This window comes from Struthio camelus, chromosome 18, assembly GCF_040807025.1.
Source record: "Struthio camelus isolate bStrCam1 chromosome 18, bStrCam1.hap1, whole genome shotgun sequence".
Classification (NCBI taxonomy): domain Eukaryota; kingdom Metazoa; phylum Chordata; class Aves; order Struthioniformes; family Struthionidae; genus Struthio; species Struthio camelus.
Genome location: NC_090959.1, coordinates 7,591,212 through 7,609,653, shown reverse-complemented (window position 1 = coordinate 7,609,653; position 18,442 = coordinate 7,591,212). Strand labels below are relative to the sequence as shown.

The following is an 18,442-nucleotide window of genomic DNA, read 5'->3' as shown; positions in this document are numbered from 1 at the left end:
TGGGGACCGGGAAACCGGCTCCTGCTGCGCGCCAGCCGCCGCCGGAGCCGAGGGGGAACCGCCGGGGCCGGGGCGGGCTCCGCGATGGCCCCCAGCCCCGGGAGGCGCCGCCCGCCCCGCGCCGCCATTGGGCGAGCGGGCCGGAAGCGGAAGCGGCGGCGGCAGCAGCGGCGGCGGGATGCTGGCGGCGGCGCTGCTGGTGGCGCTGGCGGCGGCGGCCCGGGGGGGCGCGGAGCAGCCGCCGCCGCCGGCGGCCCGCGACGCGCTGCGGGAGGAGCTGCTGCTGAGCCCGCTGCCCGCCGGCGGCCTCGCCGCCACCTTCCAGTTCCGCACGCGCTGGGACCCGGCGCCGCGGCGGGGCGCAGGTAGGGGCGGGGCCGGGGCGGCCGTGACGGGCTTGGGGTGACGTCGGGGGCGGGCCGAGTGACGTCATGAGCGAGGGCTGAAAGCTGTACCGGCTCGAGGCGGGCGGGGCGGGGCGGGGCGGGGCTCGGAGCGATGACGTGACAGGGCAGGCCCGGCTGGTGAGGCTATTGGATTGGGCGTGATGACGTGAGCGGAAGGCGGGGCCATCTGATGACGTCAGTAGGGGCAGAGCGGGTGATGGCTTCAGCCGGGGCGGGGGCACACGGGCTGCGATGCCATAACCCCGTCGGGGCTCGTGCGCGGTGATGCAAGCAGGGTGTATGACGACACGCCGGGGGGGGGGCGCGATGACGCAAAGAGGGGGCGGCCGGCCGGCCCCCGGCTGACGCCGCCCCAGTCTCTCACTACAGGCTCTTCCCCAAGGCGCTGGGGCAGCTGGTGTCGGCGCAGGGCGTGCGGGAGCTGCACCTCGCCCTCACGCAGGGCTTCTGGCGGACGCGGGCCTGGGGGCAGCCGCCGCTGCAGGCGCCCGCCGGCGCCGAGCTCTGGGTCTGGTTCCAGCACACCGTCGCCGAGTAGGTACCCGACCGAGAGCCCCGCCGCGAGCCGGCTGCGGCGCCCGCGAGAGCGCGCGGCGCGGGTGCCCGCTGGCATCCGGCCCGCGCCCGAGCTCTCGGGCAGCTGCGCTGTCCGCTGGCGCCCCGCTTGGCTTGCACACGGTTTCACGACGTAAAAGCCCGTAACGGCGGCAGCAGCTCTAAGGAGAAGCGGGACGCGCTGCCCTCAGCGGGAGGGGGCAGGACGCGAGAGAAAGCCTCCTTCGCTACACAAACAAAGTAATTTCCTCATGGGCCCTGGGATGACAAACCTCTTGCTGCGGTGATACGATGGGGTTATAAATTGAACTCTCATCCCTGACTCACTTCCTTAGACTCCCTTCCGATATCCGTCACCATCTCCCCGAGCAGGTTTCCTCTGGTGCAGCTGCAGCAGCTCTGTCCGTGTTTGCAGAGCTCCCTCCTTCCTGCACACGGCCTCTTCTGGGGTTTGCCAGTTTGGTCGGCGTTAGGAGCCGCGCTCAAGCGTTGCCATCGCTTTGCCTCCGCAGACCCCATCCCCGTGCGCGTCACATCAGCTCCCGCGCGCTCCCTGCTCCCCAAGCCTGTCTCCGTACGTACTGGCGCATCCACCTCCAGAGCCCAGGCTGTAGGAAGCCCTGCTAGTCCGGTGACTGCCCTGGCACGAAGTGCAGCAAGACAAAGCTTGAAGCCAAGACTGTCACAGCAGAGAAAGCCGCACCTGGCGCCGTGCTGGCGCACGACCTGTGCCACATCCTTTTACCTGCTCAGTGACCTAGGGTGCCGCGTACAGCTGGTTGTTGCCATCTGCCGTTTGGTGGCAGCAGGCCTGCGCGTGCAGAGGCTCGCGCTCGAGGGCGTTTCGTGGGAAGGTGCTTGCCCTGGCTTGCAGCCCCGTCCCATGATCCTGCCTGTCACATGAGAGGTGATGGCATCTCCCAGTCCCCCAGATCTCATGCATTAGACTAAAATATCAAGAGAGCTGGAAAGCGAGTAACCAACAAGCTCAGCCTAGAGGAACCGTAAGCTCCTTGCAGCACCTGAATCCCAGTGTGGTCACCGCAGTGTTTATTGATTCTTACTGCCTTGAGACCTGTCATTCTGAGGGTCAGGGCTGCTGAGTAATCTATGGTGTCTTTTGTTACACAGTGTTGACAAAGCCTGGAAAGAACTGAGTAACATCCTCTCAGGAATATTCTGTGCTTCCCTGAACTTCATCGACTCCACCAACACCGTCACTCCAACAGCGTCCTTCAAACCCCTGGGCTTGACCAATGGTGAGAGAGACCAGTGCTTGCCTGAAAGGCTGGCTTTGCGCTCTGACCCATCTCTAGCTTTAGCTCTGCTCCGTGCCGCTGCAGAGAGCGTGGGTGCAGGTCTGGCAAGGACTCTTGGTCGTCTGTGATTTTTTTCCTGAATTCACTGTGATGAGATATCCCTAGAAGAGGAAAAATTCATCCCCAGAACAAATACTACTGGAGCTCCTGTGCTAGCTGGCTCCCATGCAGGGGCAGGAGAGCGAGGGTGCCCATTCTGTCCTCTCTGTCAGCTACTGCTGCTGTCAGGAGGCTCGTTTAATGCCAGCTGCAGTATTAGGTATCTTCACATGGGCACATGTACGACAGGCACTGACTGAACTCTCATGTAAACCTCCTTTTGGAAGTGTTTCCTCTCTTTACTAATGAGGCTTAGATTTGAACAGAGAAAACCCGGAAGCAGTATGTGGCAGATGCTCCCTGGCCCTCAACTCTCTGAAAAGCTTTTTACAAAAAGCTTTTTTAAAATCCTTTACTGCAGGGTTTAAGGCTCTCAAAAAAAAAAAAAAATCTGCTAGGAGATACCCTTACCTGTTCTCTCCAAATCTCTCTGACCAGAGTGAGGATCTCTTCTTCACTGAGCTCATGGCACTTCAGGTATATTCAGAGGGTAGTGTGCTCTGGGGTACACTGGAGGATGAGGCAGGGTTGCTTCAGCTGTCCTGCCCATAGCAGTACCAGCCCATTAACCCTCCGCCTCCCTGTCCAGGGACAGATCACCGTCTCCTGCGATATGCCGTCCTGCCCCGGGAGATCGTCTGTACAGAAAACCTTACGCCTTGGAAGAAGCTGCTACCATGTGGCTCAAAGGTAAGGGCAAGTCCCATTGCCTTGTTGGGCCACTCTGTGGCCCAGAGCTGGGTTCCCGACAGCAAGCCGCTAACACTTACGAAGAGGTTGCAGTAGGGTCTTGCTCTCTCTCTCAGCAGGGACAGAGAACAGACCGTGGAGTTTTTCCTTTTCTTTCTGCAGGCTGGTCTTGCTGTGCTGCTCAAGGCTGAACGCTTATTCCACAGCAGCTACCACTCGCAGGCAGTGCATATCCGCCCCATCTGCAGGGTAAGCGTGAGGCTCAGTGGCTCCCTCCTGTGCCTGTCCCTTGCTCCAGGACCTGGGAAGAGAGGTGTTGTCAGGCACCTTGTGGCGTTCCTGATGCTTTAGGAACGGAATAGAGGCTGAATATTAGGAAGCTTTTCCCAGTGCTGAGTCATTGACAGATGTAACACACCCCAGGAGAAACCAGAAGCCTTGTTGCTGTGACACTGCAAGGTGACACGCTGCTTTGCCCAGCTCCCCTGCAGTGGGTTCAGTTTGTCTAATAGAGGTGTTGTCCTGCTTCTCTAGTCTTACCTGGCCCTGATGGGATTTGTGCAATCCTGGTGTAGCTCTAGCTCCCTCCTGGCGCCTTGCCCTTCTGGTAGGTGTGATCAGAGCAGCTTCTTCTCTTCTCCAGGATGCTTCCTGTCTGGCTGTTTCCTGGGAGCTCAGGCAGACCCTCACTGTGGTCTTTGAGACCTTTTCCAGTGGCCAAGGAAAGAAAGGTAAGCTCATTGCCAGCGCGCTGTGGTCCCTGCGTGCCCATGGCCTGCTTTATTCAGCCTGACACTGGCTTTGCCTCCTGCAGACTGGTCCCTCTTTAAGATGTTCTCTCGCACGCTCACTGAGGCATGTCCTCTGGCATCACAGAGCAAGATCTACGTTGACGTCTCCGCTAAGGACAAGGTAACCCTTGCGAATGAGAGAAGGCACTCTGCTCTCCCTGTTCAGCTGCTTCCGTGTGACACTGGAGCACTCGCACCTCTGCCCAGACTGGTCCCTCGGGGAGACCTCCCTGGGCTAATGAAGGGATGTGGCTGCAGTTACTTTCTTCCTCAGAGCAGGGCTGTCAGAAGTGGTCAGGATTAGTGCATTGATGCTAGCAAGAGGGCAGAGCAAGCTGTTGGGTGAGAAAGCTCAGGGCTAGCCAGGGCTGGGCGCTGCCCAGCTCTTACTGCAAGGAGGGACGTTTCCTTTCATGCTCCACTTGCTTTCCCAGGAAAAGGAGTTGCTGGAAGTGACCCCTTCTCCAACCGCTGTGCATGAAGCAATTGTTCAGGGAGAAAAGAGAACCTATGCAGTCTATGACCTGCTGAGTCCCTCACTCTTCAATACATCTCGCAGCCTTAATGTGCACCTGAAGTGGAAACGGCCCCAAGACAGCTGTGAGTGACCAGAACTTTATTCCACTTGCACCTTTGTTGAGGGCTCCAGGCACCAGCCTGTGCAGGGGATAGCTGGATTGCTTGGGCCTTGGGAAAATAGAGAGTCCTCGCTGTGGAGGAGGACTGGAACAACAGGCAACAGCCTGCTCTGACTTTTCCACCTCAGGTGGGGTGGTAGGGTCTCTGCCTAGGGGAAGTGCTGCTCTTTTAGTGCTAGACCGATGCCTGGCAGAGCTATAGGCCGGCATCAGCTTCTGACTCCTGTTTGCTTTTTCCTTTTGCAGTAGAACTGTCCGTGCCCGTACTCCACGCTCAGCGCTATGTGAGTGGATATGGGCTGCAGACTGGTGAAATCAGCACTCTCATCTACAACACTCACCCGTACCGGGCTTTCCCTGTGATCCTGCTGGAAACTGTGCCGTGGTATCTGCGGCTCTACGTGCACACTCTGACCATCATCACTAAGGGGAAGGAGAACAAGCCAAGTAAGTGGACCTTCCCAGCAACGCATGCCATCCGATTCCCTTGGCACAAGCAGCTCATTCCAGAGATGGTTCAGTCCCTCCCTTGGGCCCCAGTGATGACTGGGAAACCGGACACGGGAGTAGAGCTAGTTTAAGGAAAACAACCTTCAGTTCAGCACTCTCAGCTGCTGAGGCTTAAGCGAGTCTGTTTTATAAGGGCCAAATGGACAAAACGTTTCATAATCCAGCAAGGCTCTAAACCAAGTGAGTTGACTTATTTAGTAAAGGAACCTTGATTTAACACTTACGACTTAATCTGGTTTTGCATTTGTACCTTTTCTCATGAACACTTGACTCTCATGGGTCATAGGCTATTAAGACCAGCCAGATTTAACTTTTACTCACACTTTTTGCTACCTGTGCATCTTTACTTGCCCAGAAAACACCTCCCAAGACAGTGGAAGCAAGAGTATTCACCCAGTGGGAGATCTCTAGGCAATCTGAGACTGGGCAAGGTCCCCTCACTGTCAGACGTGTCTTTGGGGTTAGGTTATATCCACTACCAGCCAGCCCAGGACCGGAGACGGCCTCACCTATTGGAAATGCTGATCCAGCTTCCGGCCAACTCTGTCACCAAGATCACAATCCAGTTTGAGCGGGCCTTACTGAAGTGGACAGAGTACACGCCTGACCCTAATCACGGCTTTTATGTGAGGTAAAGACACACCTCAGCATAAACCAGGCTTCTCCTCCTGGGCCTTGTGCAAGACTTGCTGCCCAGGACTCTGGGGATGGGAACATTTTCCATTGTTCCTTTGCTGGCAGGACTGACACTAGTAACATCCTTTGCCTCCTTAGCCCGTCTGTACTGAGCGCCCTGGTGCCCAGTGTCATTGCAATGAAGGACGCGGACATGGAGCAGAGTCCTCTCTTCACCACGCTGTGAGTGTGCCTTCCTCCTGGGGAGAGGGGTTGTCCTGCAGCGCACACGGGCTGGCTGCAGCTACCATCTCATCTGGGCTTTGCCAGCCTACAGAGACACTTGAGTCACTGGGGAGTTAGTGGAGGATGTTCTCAGCGTGCCAGGAAAGAGCAGCACAGGGGCCCTCACAAGGGGAGCTGCCAGGAGGGAGCTGCCAGTTTAACTCTCTACACCCTCCGCCCTTGGGCTGGGATAGCTGTGTGCCTGAACTGCATTCCTCCTGCACGTGCTCTTTTTTCTCAGCACTGGCAGCGTCTCCCATGGATCTCCTGAGAGATTCAGAGTTCTCGGAGAAAGCCCGACCTCTAAGAGGGTATAAGCACCTCCAGAGGTTCACGTAGCTCCAAGGTGGTTAGTGCGAAGCAGTGGTCTTGTGCAGGCTGACACTCCCTTTCCTGCCTCTAGATTTCCTTCCTCTGATGGCTCCAGCTATTTTGTGCGCCTCTACACAGAGCCGCTGCTGGTGAACCTGCCAACGCCAGACTTCAGCATGCCCTATAACGTCATCTGCCTGACCTGCACCGTGGTGGCAGTGTGCTATGGCTCCTTCTACAACCTGCTGACCAGGACATTTCACGTGGAAGAGCCAACCAGGGGAGGGCTGGCCAAGCGGCTGGCCAACATCATCCGCAAATTCAGAGGTGTGCCGCCCCTCTGAGAGAAACCAGGGCGGCCACCACTGAGCGCAATGCTCAGCAAGAGCCGGAGGGCTTGGAGGGGAGGCCAAGGGAGCAGAACGCTGCTACTTCTCATCTTTGCTGGAAGCAGGCTGCTGCATTTTGCTGCCTGATCTCTCTTTTGGGTGTCTGCAAGCTGAGAGATCACTTCCAGATAGGAGGCTGCTGGGGATACTGCTCCGAGCCCATTGATTACTGAGCTGCATGTCTATGGGATAAGGAAAGGTGCAAGTCTTCTGTTCTGGAAAGGGGTAATTTATGTGAAGGGAATAAGGTTGAAAATAAACTTGAGCTGTTTTGTACATCTGTGCTGCTCCTTGTTGGTTTTACTTTCTTGACTGTGCAGACCTAGCTTCTGTCATTGCAGTCACTTTCCACACACCAGCTGAGGACTGATGGTCAGAGCCAAATTGTCATTTTAGTGCTGGAGATATTTGCCTCCTTGGCGTGTCTGTTAACCAGGCACTAGGCATAAGAGCTTACAGTTTCTGAGACCAACCAGGCACAGCTGGCCCTGTAAGACCCAATAAGCCACTAAATCTATGGAAAACTACCTAAGTCAGCTGTGGAGGAAATGCAGAGAGGCGTTAAGGGGGAAGGAATATCACTTGCAGGGCAGAGAGAAGGGTTTCATCTGCTCTACTGTCTTATCCTGCCCAAATGCCGCGTTTCACAGTGGCTTCCTATTAGCCAAGCAGCACCTTCCAGGGATAGGGTCTCCCCTCTTCCAGTCTTTACCACACTTGATCTAGTTTGCAAATTAATTGTCTTCTCAGTCTGCAAACTACCTCTCTGTTGCCTAACCCATACCAAGGACTGACTTCTTTTCTTGAGAAAACTCTGCTTGCTCCCAGCTTGTATTTGCAGCGCATTGAGACCGCTCCACCTGCTCACCCCGATGCTGCAGCACAAGAGCCTCCTCCGTTTCCCCAGGGGCACCGGTTGCACCGCCTCACCTGTATCGTTTCTGTACGGCTGGCTCCCCCGCTCCATGAGGCGTCCCCAAAGCTGCGAGGGGCGCCCGGGCTCAGCCGGCACACCAAGCACCGAGCTGCCTGGGCTCAGCCAGGCCCTGCTGGGTGGGTGCAGCCGGAGCCCTCCGCCAGACCTGGGCTGCGAACGCAGCAGCACTGCAACAACCGCACTTCTTAGTTATTTTCATATAATATAAAGTAGCACCTTGCTGGTATTTGCACACTACAGTAAGAGGACTTTGATGGTACTGCTGGGCTTAAGAGTTTTGCTGTTCTCAGGGAGGTTTCCTTTATGTGTTGGATACCCGCTCTGGTGATAGGAGCAGGCAGCTGACTATAAGCAGCTAAATGAAACACGAGGAAAGCTTTAAAAAGAAATATTCCTGAGAATCAAGAAGCCAAGCACCTCCAGATATCCTTTAAAGGCTAATTATCACCAAGGCTTCAGTTTGAACAGAAAGACCATAACAATCCCATCTTCTCAAGCCCTGCACAGAATAGTCTGGACCAGGACTATTAGCACCAGGACTAAAATTACCTTACTTTTCCCTACCAAAAAAGTTTTTCTCTTTGCAACTGCTTATGGAGCTAGTCTACTGGATTGCTCTACGCAACCTGCAGAGCTGCTGAAAAGAAAGGACATTTTGCTGGATGGAGGAACCCTGCCTGCATGGGTGACGATCCCGGCAGTGGGCAAAGCCCGGTTGCTGCTTGATGCGGAGCTGGTGAGCTCGTGCCATTTCCAGCCACACTGCTGCCGCTGCAGCCGCAAACAGCCTGGCAGGAGAGGGAGCCGCTCCCTGCATTGAACTTCACCGTGTCGTCACGTGCAAAACGGCGTTTCTAAGTCAAACCCAAACCAAAGCAAGCACAAAGTTCCCGTGGCAGCACTGGGTGGGAGGAGGAGGCCCCGAGTCTCAGACGTGAGGGTCCGCGTTCCCAATTGCTAAAGGATTTGGGGACCTCAGGTTGCTTCAGGCTGGATCCAAGACATCCCACAGACTGCAACGCTCCCAGAGCAATTCGGGTTTACCAGGCACCAAGGCCAGCCCCGGTCCCCCAGGCGGCAGGTGATGCCTGCACGCTCCGGGCGTTATCCACAGCCCAACCCGCTGCAAGCAAAAGCCGAGTCCGGCGCCCCACATGCAACCGGCTCACGGCCCTCAGGCCAAAAAGGCACGAGAAACACAGGGCATCGCATCACTCTGCAAGCGCTCGGGAGCGCCGCGGCGCGAGCCGAGCTCCCCTCCGCCCCGCAGCCCAGCACGCGCCTGGCTCAGGCAGCACTGCCGCAGGGGTGTTCTGCTGGTCCGCAGGTTACAAGAGGTAAAGGGTTTTAAATAAGTAAAAAGGTTGGCAACACAGAGCTTCCTGCTGTTAGCATCACCTACCCACTAACTACCCAGGCGACGGACAAAGCCGCTGCTCTTGGCAGCGCGGGGAGCGCGGGACAGCGGGGCGTCGAGCCTGTGCATCGCCTCGGCGGGACCGAGGAGCCCTCGGGCGAGGCGAGCGCGGGTCAGAGCCCCGCAGCCCGCGCCTCGGCTTCCCCTATCGGCGCTGTAAGGGCAATTCCCAAGCCCTGCAGTAAAAGAGGAAACTAAAAAGCCCGCAAACGGGTCATTGAGGGACTGGAATAACCACGGAGCAGTGACGCTGCTCTGTGCCGCGTTCAAACGAGCCGTGCCAGGTGGAGCTGGCCAAGTCTCGTTGCTCGTGCCACACGCAGGCCAAGCGGAGCAGAAAAGCCCTGGGGAAGGAGGCTGGCGGGGAGCCACGCGTGCTCTTAAAGGGCTGGGAAAGCCCGCGGGGGAGCCAGGCACCTCCGGCCCCTCATCCCACGGGCGGTAAACCGCCTGCGGCTCCCCCAAACCTGCCGTGCGGCGGGGACAGGCCTGGGGTGGCTGCCACAGGCTCAGCCCCCCCAAGCGCTCCGCCGCCGCACCAGGCTCCTGCAGCCTGGAAAACCGGCCCCGGCTGCGTTACCAGCCCCGCAAGGAAGCAAAGGAAGGGCACAGCGGGGCCCGACAGAGGCAGGCCGCGCTCCACCAAGCAGGGCACAAGCCGAGCGCCACGCAGCCCGCACCAAAGCCAGCGTGCTGCGCGCCAGGAGCGGCGCAACCTGCCGGCGGCGCGCAGACGAGAACGCGCTCGCCGCGGCCGCGCGCCCACAACAGCCAGCGGCGGACAAAGCGCCCTGCCCGCGCCCCGCGCACGCGCAATGCCCCCCCCCGCCGCCCCGCGCACGCGCAATGCCCCCCCCCACCCCGGCCCGCGCGGGCTGCCCGCCGCGCGCCTGACGCGAGCGGCGCCACCCGCCGACGCCGACGCCTCAGCGCGGGCCTGCGGCGGAGCCGGTGGGCGGCCGGGCCGGGCCGGGGGGAGCCGAGCCGAGCCGAGCCGAGCCGGCGGCAGGCGGGGCAGCCGCGCGGGGTCCTGGCGGGTGGCGGCGCCATGGCGGGCGCCGCGGGTGGCGGGCGCGGTGCCCTCGGCGGTGGGGCGCGGCGGAGCGGCCCGGTCTGAGCGCGGCCTCCCCCCCTCCCCCTCCAAGGGAGCGGCCCGCGGCGGAGGCGGCCCCGGGATGGCGGCGTGAGGCGGCAGCTCCGCGGCGTGAGTACGGGCCGGGCCGCGGGGGGGGGGAGCCGGGCCGGGGGCTGCCCGCGGCCCCGCCGAGCCGCGAGGCACCGGAGCCTGGCAGCGGAAGGGCAGCGGTACCCGCTTCTCCTGCCCTGTGCAGCCCCTTTCCCCCAGCCAGGCGCGCGGCGAGGCTGCCGCTCGGAAGCTCTTGGGCGCCCCTGCGGCCGGCCGCCGAGCGGGGCCGGCCGCCAGCCTCCCCGGGGCGCCCCTGCGGGCTCGGCCCCCCTGGAGCGGCACTGCAGCGGGGTGCTAACTGGGAAGCGTGTTCACTCTCTCGTAGACACGCACATGTTTGTGTGTATATATACGCATCATATATGTACACACACACACATATAAACTCACCAGAACAGTTTTCTAAAATTGCATTCTTTGCCTCTCGTTGAAATGCAGACAACTGGCCTCTTGTCAGGTAGTATTTGCTCTTCCTGAAGCATGATACCGAAGGCAGAAAAGTAATAAGGAGATCCAAAATAAAAACTGAAAATAACAAAACGTATTTCAGGACACTTAAAATAGGCCTGGAATTCCTGATCTTTAGCAGGAAAAAAAAGAAAAAAGAGGGAAGACCTGGTCACGGGGCTAAGGAGGATGGTGAGGCTAATCAATTCACTGATCAAAAAACAAGATTCAGAGAGCAGCTATGAAAATGGTGAAAATAATGATTCAACAGAAAGTGTCCATTAGAAATTGTTATGAAATGAGACTTATAGCTTTGGGTTGTCTCTAGCCTGAGAAAAAGAGCACTTTATAACCCTCAGCCTCAATTAGTCAAGGGTTTGCTGCTCTTTTGGAAGAAGTTTGCAATTATATCGCACCATTTCTGAATCTGTGTCAAGTATTCCAGAGTATGGACTTCTGAAAGGATGGGATAAAACCATTGCCAAAAGTTGAAGACTCATTTTTTCCAGCTGAGTCATAGTGGCAGATAAGCCTGAAAAAATGACAGAAGAGAAAATGGCAAGGATGATTGGGGGGGGGGGGGGGAACTGAAGAACTTAAATCCCAGATACTGCACATATGTCTTCAAAAGTTTGAGCAGTTATGATTCTTATGTTTTTCAAGAAATAGGGTTGAATGCCAGAAAGCTGATCTATTGTTTTTCTTAGTTGAACTCCTTAAACTTGTCATTTGGTAGGTTTTTTTTTTTAAAGTAGTGCTTTTGAAATTGTGTATTTTTAGCAGCTTTTTTAGATGCTATGTGGTATTTCAGAGTTGGTTTTAAATACGTGCTGGCAAGCCAGGGTGATATAAAGCACTGCCCACACACATAACTTAGTTATGTGGCTGTGACAAGGCTTTTGATTTAAAAAAAAATTTAAGCAAACCATACTGTAGGTGAACCTTCTAGGAAAGGGACTCAGTGAAAGACCCTGAGGTGTACTCTAAGTATATGTGCACTGAGAAACTTGGGAGAGTTCTGTCTAGAAGTGTGGCTCTTAATTCCCAAGTAGAAACTCAGGCTTCTGGAAAGGGGGGAGATTGGCATCACCCCTGCTCCCCCCTCCACACCCCCAAAAACTCCAGGCAATTATTCAGTGTTGTGTGCAAGCCTTTCAGCTGCCTGACACTGTTTGTGTAGCATGTATTGAGGAAGTTCTGCCTTCCTTTCGGAAGGTACCTGCTTAACAGCTACCTTAAGAAAGTCTGAACAAACTTACTCTAAATAGCTCTTTGAGTGTTTAGTGAAAGTCAGCTGACTCTTCTCTCCTCTCAGGATAAACAGACTGTTAAAGAATTGAGAACGATATAGGCTTGGTATTGGCATACTGATGTATAAAATGTGGCATATGAACATCTGCCAGCCTTTTAGTTGCTGAGTTAGCTTGTGAAATACCAGGGAATAGCTTGCTGGCTCCTCACATGGGTATATTCTAAAATCTGAATAGTCCGTTACAAAATGCTGTACACCTGAGCTGTGCTGCTCACTTTTAACCTGTTTTAAATTAAAAAGTTTTGCTCTTGTTCCTGAGTGGGAAAGCTGTGCCAGTACACACGCACTGGCATTTGAAGATCCTTCCCATATACCAATAGGGCGTGCTAGTTTTGAAAGCACTCGAAAGGGAGGAGAGATGATGACCAAAGGAAAGACAGAACATGATGTAAACTGATTAATAAGGATGTCGAAAAGGATTGGTGTTTGCTTAGTAATGAGGTGTGCGGGTAACCTCCCCAAGGTGTTCCTCTGTCTGCAGGAAGTCACAGGGAGGAGACTCCAGCACAGTCTTTGGAGATCAGAAGGGAACCGCAGAGTGCTGACTGCGGGGAGAACAGCAGGAGCGTCATAGGCTCTCTGCGGCTGAGGGGTTTGAAGTAAGTTCAAGTGGCTCTAATAGCTGTGGAGGAGCGAGAGGAGGCAGTGCTGGTGTGATGAATAGGAACTATCTGGTAAACATGAGTGGCTGCCAAGTCAGATGACTGAGCAAGAGGACTAGAGCACTCTGAGGAGAGCGGGACACCAGGTTAGCTAAAGAGAGCTGAGTCATATAGGCAGGAGGAGAACAAGAGCAACAGGTTGAGGAAAAAAGCAGGATGGGATTGTGAAACAGAAAGCCAGTAGGAGTACTGTTGGGTGACAGGTAATTATTCTGGGATGTGGTAATATCTTCCTTGGATCAGGAGGAGGGAACAGAGAAAACAAGGTGGGAATTTCTTACTTGCGAGTTTCTCCTTCAGACTATTGCTTGAGAATCTAGGCAGGCTTGAGTATTATTACGGCTTCAAGAAGAGCCTTCCAGTCCTGGACACCAAGGAAAGCGGTATTTTTCTATTTCGTAAAGAACTGATAGCAGGAAACCCCGTTTTCCCTGTAGGAGACCTAAGTGGTGTTAGGATTGACAGCTTGGAAAAAGAATCGAGTCGTGGTGCCAGCTGTATAAAGGAATCACCAGTGATAAACTAGGAAGACCACATATCTTAACAGTGGAAAGTCCCTTAAGGAAGATAGGGCCACCACAGTTTTGAATACTAGATACGTTATCTAATGTCTCTTTTCAGATACAGTAGACAATAGTTTTGTGACTTCTAACTGGTGGACAGTTAGAGGGCATATGAAAATAAGAAGGGCAAACTGACTGCAAACACAAGACACTGTTGAAACATCTGCATTTGTCAGAAGTTTAAGAGGTTTACACATTGAAAGGCATTGACATAGGAGAAATTTCATAGTTAATATAAGCAGCATTAAATGTTTTTTTATTCTAGAGAGTGGTTTTACTGATTGCTACAAGCAACTGGCCCTTCCGGGAAATATCAATATTTACAAATGAATAACCTGTTCTGAGATCAGTTTATATTTGTAGGAAGTGTTTAGGTAATGCTTACATACTTAGAATCAATTCAGTGTTTACAGCGTTATCTCTCAGTCTTTGCTGTGATGAGGAGCCCCAACTGTCATGTTAAATGCAGCTATGCCATCAGTTACAATCACACTCAAACTGTAGTCCGTTGCAGAGTTTGGAGGCTGCAGACTCGGTAGCGAAACATGGCATTTTTACAGCTGAGAGCCTTATGACATAGTCCTAAAGGATTCTAGAGCTTTCTTTCAGCCTTGCGCTCCTTTGACAGGTAGAAAAACAACTTGAGAAGACCTATCTGTTTCTTTACCCAAGAGACAAACTCCAATGCAATTGTCTCTAGGCACTTAAAACTATAGCTTCAAGAATTAGTGACCCAAAGACTGCCGTGTGTCCTGCAACATAAGTCAAGCTGACACAGTCTCAGGCATGGATCTAGCAAAAGTGTTAAGTGATATCTATGCAATGATTTGTACTGCACAGTGGTTGAGGCAAAAACAACAACTGGCATTTGGGACGGAAAGACTATATGAAACTTCAAGGAAGGAACACGTTAGGAGGGTTAGAAAAAAGGCTGCAGAACACTTATTCAGGACAGTTTTGTTGTATTTAAAATGAACTAATCTTTGCCTAAGCAGGCTAGGAAGTAAAGGGTTGGATAGTAGAGATTTAATCACCTAGCTCTTGATCTTTGTTGTTAAATCACTTCTCCAAGTACTTCCCCTTGAGAAAAAAATTACCTAATACTTAACTTCTAGTGTTCCGGAGTAAAAGTTATGTAAGAGTAATTTACAAAGGCTAGCAGACAACATCTATTGCTATGAAATAAGTAATCATTATTCCCAGTTTACAGATGGGGAAATTGTCATGGGACTAGACTTCATCCTAAAGATATGGCTGAGCTGCTTAAAACTTTGTGAATTTTATTCCTTTGACTTGACTCTAGGCATATTGCAGCGTAAAACAACTTCCTTTTTATTCTTTGGCTGCCTAACTGCAGCTTAGTTTTACTAATTGAACCCCAGCTGTCCTCTCTGCTGGAGAATATTCTCTTGCAGGAGAGCCAGCATACTTTCTCCAAATACTGTTAAGCTGTTTTTCCTAATGGAGATCTTGGCCTCCATTCTTTTCATTAATATTAAAATAGATCCTGCTGCTAAGAACACGCTGGACGGCCACACATTTCCTGCTTCTGACAACAGACTCAGTACCTAGGAGCTTACAAAGCTGTAAGACACGTGCCTGACCTCAGTGCTTTTTGGAAGAGACCCACATGTGGTTTTCTCTTGGCTTCTCCATGCAATCCCTTATTGCTCCTCCCTTAGCCAGGAAATCCCTTCCCTTGCCAGCAGGAGCCAAAGGAATGTGCTGTTTGTTTACCTTCTCACTTCTTTATCCTACTAACCTTCCCACCCCCCCAGTTCTAATCCTAACAGTCTCAGCTCCACCCTTCATCCTTCTGACAGAATACTACTCAGCTGAGTATTTTCGGATAAAAAGATTGCTGGAAAAAGCTGTTCCTACCAGGGCCCGCTTACTCTGGGTGAGGCCATGGCGTTTGGTAAGATTATTTGGGTCTGCCCTCATACATGTCCTTCTCTGTCTTGGCTGGCTGCTGCTTCATTCAGCGTTGCTGCATGTCATCACAGTAAGCTACAGGGACCACAGGGAAGAACGCTTTTCCCAAGCTATTCCCTTTCCCAGCGTTGCACCGTGTGATTTTTGCCTTTTTGGGGCAGTAAGCTAGGAGGCTGGATGTACCCTATTCTCACTGTTTCCTTGCTGCACACGCTCGAGGAAGTCGGAAGTATCACCACATTGATATCTTCTAGCCTGACCTGCTATCCCAGACTGTTAAATCCATTCTCTTGCTTCCTATCAAGGGTTCTGGCTCTATAAAAGCAAGCGTAAGTGGGCTTTTTTGGGGGGGGGGGGGGTTGTGTGTGTGTTTTAAAACCCTCTGAAATTCTTCGATCAAAGTGTTTGAGCCGCTTTGAAACCCCCCCCCACACTTAACGTGGTTGATATGGTTGCTAAAGGTAGAAATGTATTTTCTGGGCCTGTAGTCAGCTGCTTTGTTCAATGAGAAAAGCCCTTAAAGCCCACTGTTTCCAGAGTTTTATAATAATTCATATGAGGAAATCCTGTGTTTACAGTAATTACAAAAATTGCCATTTTTGAGACAGTCCCCTCTTTGATCTATTCACACACTTTGTCTTATCTGACTTTAGCCGATTGGCAAGGATTATAGCTCCCTTAAGCAGGGGCTGTCCTTCCCTTTGTTTTGTAGCACGGACACTATCAGTGCTTTCCTAGCTAGCTAAGTGTAGGTTGCGTTTTGTGCTGTCCCAGTGGGATTCTGTTTCTCCGACGGCAACCTGGAAGACTTTATAATGGGGCCACGTAGGCTTAAGACTTCCTAGAAGCGGGGCTAAATATCAAACCTAAGTGCTTCCAAGAACCCTTTGTGCCTTCCCTTTCTTCCTTTGTAGTGCTGATGAGTCCACCTCTATCAGTTCTGTTTATTTATATTGTCATTCAACTCGGTTGAAAGTCTGGGATAAATACATGTCTAGGAAAGGCTGCAGCAGCTTGCTTTCCTTCCTGTTGTTTCCCCCTTCCCCTTTCTGTTCTGAACTATGCTGAAGAAAAGGATCTGACAACTTTTAGCCTGAGTAGAAAGCTGAGAAAAAGCATGTAAGGGGTGCTCATGCTCCTCCATGTTAGCAATAGATAACCATGTCTCCAGTTGAAGCACTTCAGAAAGCAGAAAAGGCTTCCACCAGCTCTGAGACAGAAACTTTAGTATTAGTTTAAGCATCAGCACACCATGCTTGGGAATAACTGAAGCTGCTCAGGAACTGCTGTGAATCTTTTTGCTGTATTTCTCCAACAGTCTGACATTTTATTCTTCTCTACAGAACAGCCTGCAAGCCTGCCGAGCAGAGGAGTTGCTGGAGACCGCTCTGGGAGCGCATCTGACCGCTGCTGCCACAGGGCCCCTGCCAGCCTGACAAAATGTACTGCCTTCAGTGGTTGCTACCTGTCCTCCTCATACCCAAGCCCCTCAACCCAGCCTTGTGGTTCAGTCACTCAATGTTTATGGGCTTCTACCTGCTCAGTTTCCTCCTGGAACGGAAGCCTTGCACAATTTGTGCCTTGGTCTTCCTGGCAGCCTTATTCCTCATCTGCTACAGCTGCTGGGGGAACTGCTTCTTGTATCACTGCACAGGATCCCAGTTGCCGGAATCAGCTCATGATCCCAGCATAGTGGGCACCTAAAAACCAATAATCTTCCAGTCTGCTGACAGCTCTGATTTTGCTTTTAAAAGAAGGGGGGGCTAGGGAGGAGGGAGGGGGTGTTAGGCATGTGACTGGAGTACAAACAGCCTCTTTCCTGTAACATATGTGTGGACTAGGATGGTAAATTCCTGACCAGCCCTCCCACTCTGCCTGTGAAATTCGACTTGTTTACTGTGTGAACTCTGGCACTGCCACCTGCTTTTTTTTTTTTTCTCTAGAAAAAGAAATCTTTTTTTTTCCTTCCCATATCATTGGGAATGGACACCAGCCCTCCTAACTGAGAACTGGTGGAGGAAAGCTGTTGCCTCTGTCCAACTGTTGCATGGTGGTGGAGTTCTGTGTCACTCACTGATCTGCGTTAGGCCATGGTGGTCTAACTTAGGGCTCTCAGCCCTCCGATTCTGCTCAAATATACAAGATTCTCTCTATCTTTCTGTTTGCGGGAAGCCAGCCTTCCCACCTTCCTGATCAAGGGAAAGCTCATCCGCTAACAGATGCACTTGTCCAAAAGCTGCTGGAGCCAGAGGCAGTTGAGTCATCTCCTCCTGCTCATCCTGCCAAAGAGAGATGCGTGCACTGCCCAAGTGCATTCTGAACTACTTATGCTCCAAGATCGTAGCCTGAAAACCTCAGTTATGCTGCTGCTTTTACAAAGACTCACATGCAGTGGAGACTGCCTCTTCCCCTCCTAGATTTCTAGGCTTTACTGAGGTATTGACTGTTGGGATAAAGAACGGTTATGGTGCAAGATGCAGGGTTTTCAAAGCCACTCTATAAACCTCACCCCATAAAATTCATGCTAGCTCAAAAGGCTAGGTGTGGGCAGGGCAAGAGAGGAGCCTGAGGTGGAGCATGGCTCGAAGTAGTGAATGACTTCAGCCATTGTCAGTGACAGCCTTTGCAGGCCATGGGTGACAGAAGTTTCTGGTACTACAGAAGGGAGAAGGGAAGAGGCTAGAAGCGCCCGGTGTCTCCTTTTGCCCCTGGCAGAAGGATGTCAGGAAGCCTGGGTGGTGGGGGTTAGATCTTACGTGGCCGCTGCTGTGCAGAGTTCCTCACTGCACGCGTCACTTCAGTCTCATAGTGGAGAGCAGCAGCAATGGCTGTTGTTGTCCTGAGAAAGTTTAAGCTATGAGATTGTGAAACTTCCAGAGTATTGTTTGTTCATTGCACAGCTGTTCAAAATGTTTAATAAAGCTTTATAAACTTTGGTCTGTGGACTCCTGCCCAGTGTGATACATTTGCTGCCTATCCCAGATGCCTTAACCCAGCAATCATGTGTTCGCTGCATTGTTCTGTTCTCATCACAGTAACCCCAGAGACTCCCTAGCAAGAGGCAGAGCCTGTTTGTTCTGTAGCTGCCGTTCTGACTTTTCATTAACTGTTTAACCTAGTCCTGGGCAGACTGCGAAGCCTACTAGTGACTCCTAAAAACAAACAGGAGGTAGCTTCTAGTTGTACCACTTGTCTGACAGATTCCTCTTTTCCTTACTGCTTAAGAACTTAAACCACAGAGCCAGGTCCTGAAAGCCTGCTAGTCCCTAACACCAGAAGTAAAAGTGACATCTGCCAGGCGTGTACACTCTGTAAATCCATCCCATGATGTTCTGTCTTCCAGGTCTGTTGCCATGCTGTAGGCAGGAACTGG

General features: G+C 52.8%; 1 protein-coding gene and 1 non-coding gene across 2 annotated transcripts; both read left to right on the top strand.

The window, feature by feature from the left end:
• Positions 1-145: 145 nt before the first annotated feature.
• Positions 146-6,888, top strand: PIGT (phosphatidylinositol glycan anchor biosynthesis class T; the record flags this gene model as incomplete). The annotated part of the gene is made up of 12 exons (XM_068912043.1): positions 146-365; positions 764-941; positions 2,094-2,221; positions 2,970-3,070; positions 3,233-3,319; positions 3,714-3,801; positions 3,885-3,982; positions 4,296-4,461; positions 4,746-4,946; positions 5,475-5,640; positions 5,784-5,867; positions 6,313-6,888. Coding segments are annotated over 12 exons (1,770 nt in total), but the record flags the coding sequence as incomplete, so codon positions are not given.
• A 3,098-nt stretch (positions 6,889-9,986) lies between these two features.
• Positions 9,987-18,014, top strand: LOC104141704 (BLCAP apoptosis inducing factor). Its single transcript, XR_011135371.1, has 2 exons — positions 9,987-10,168; positions 16,413-18,014. It is a non-coding gene; the product is annotated as a BLCAP apoptosis inducing factor (transcript).
• The last annotated feature ends 428 nt before the right edge of the window (positions 18,015-18,442 follow it).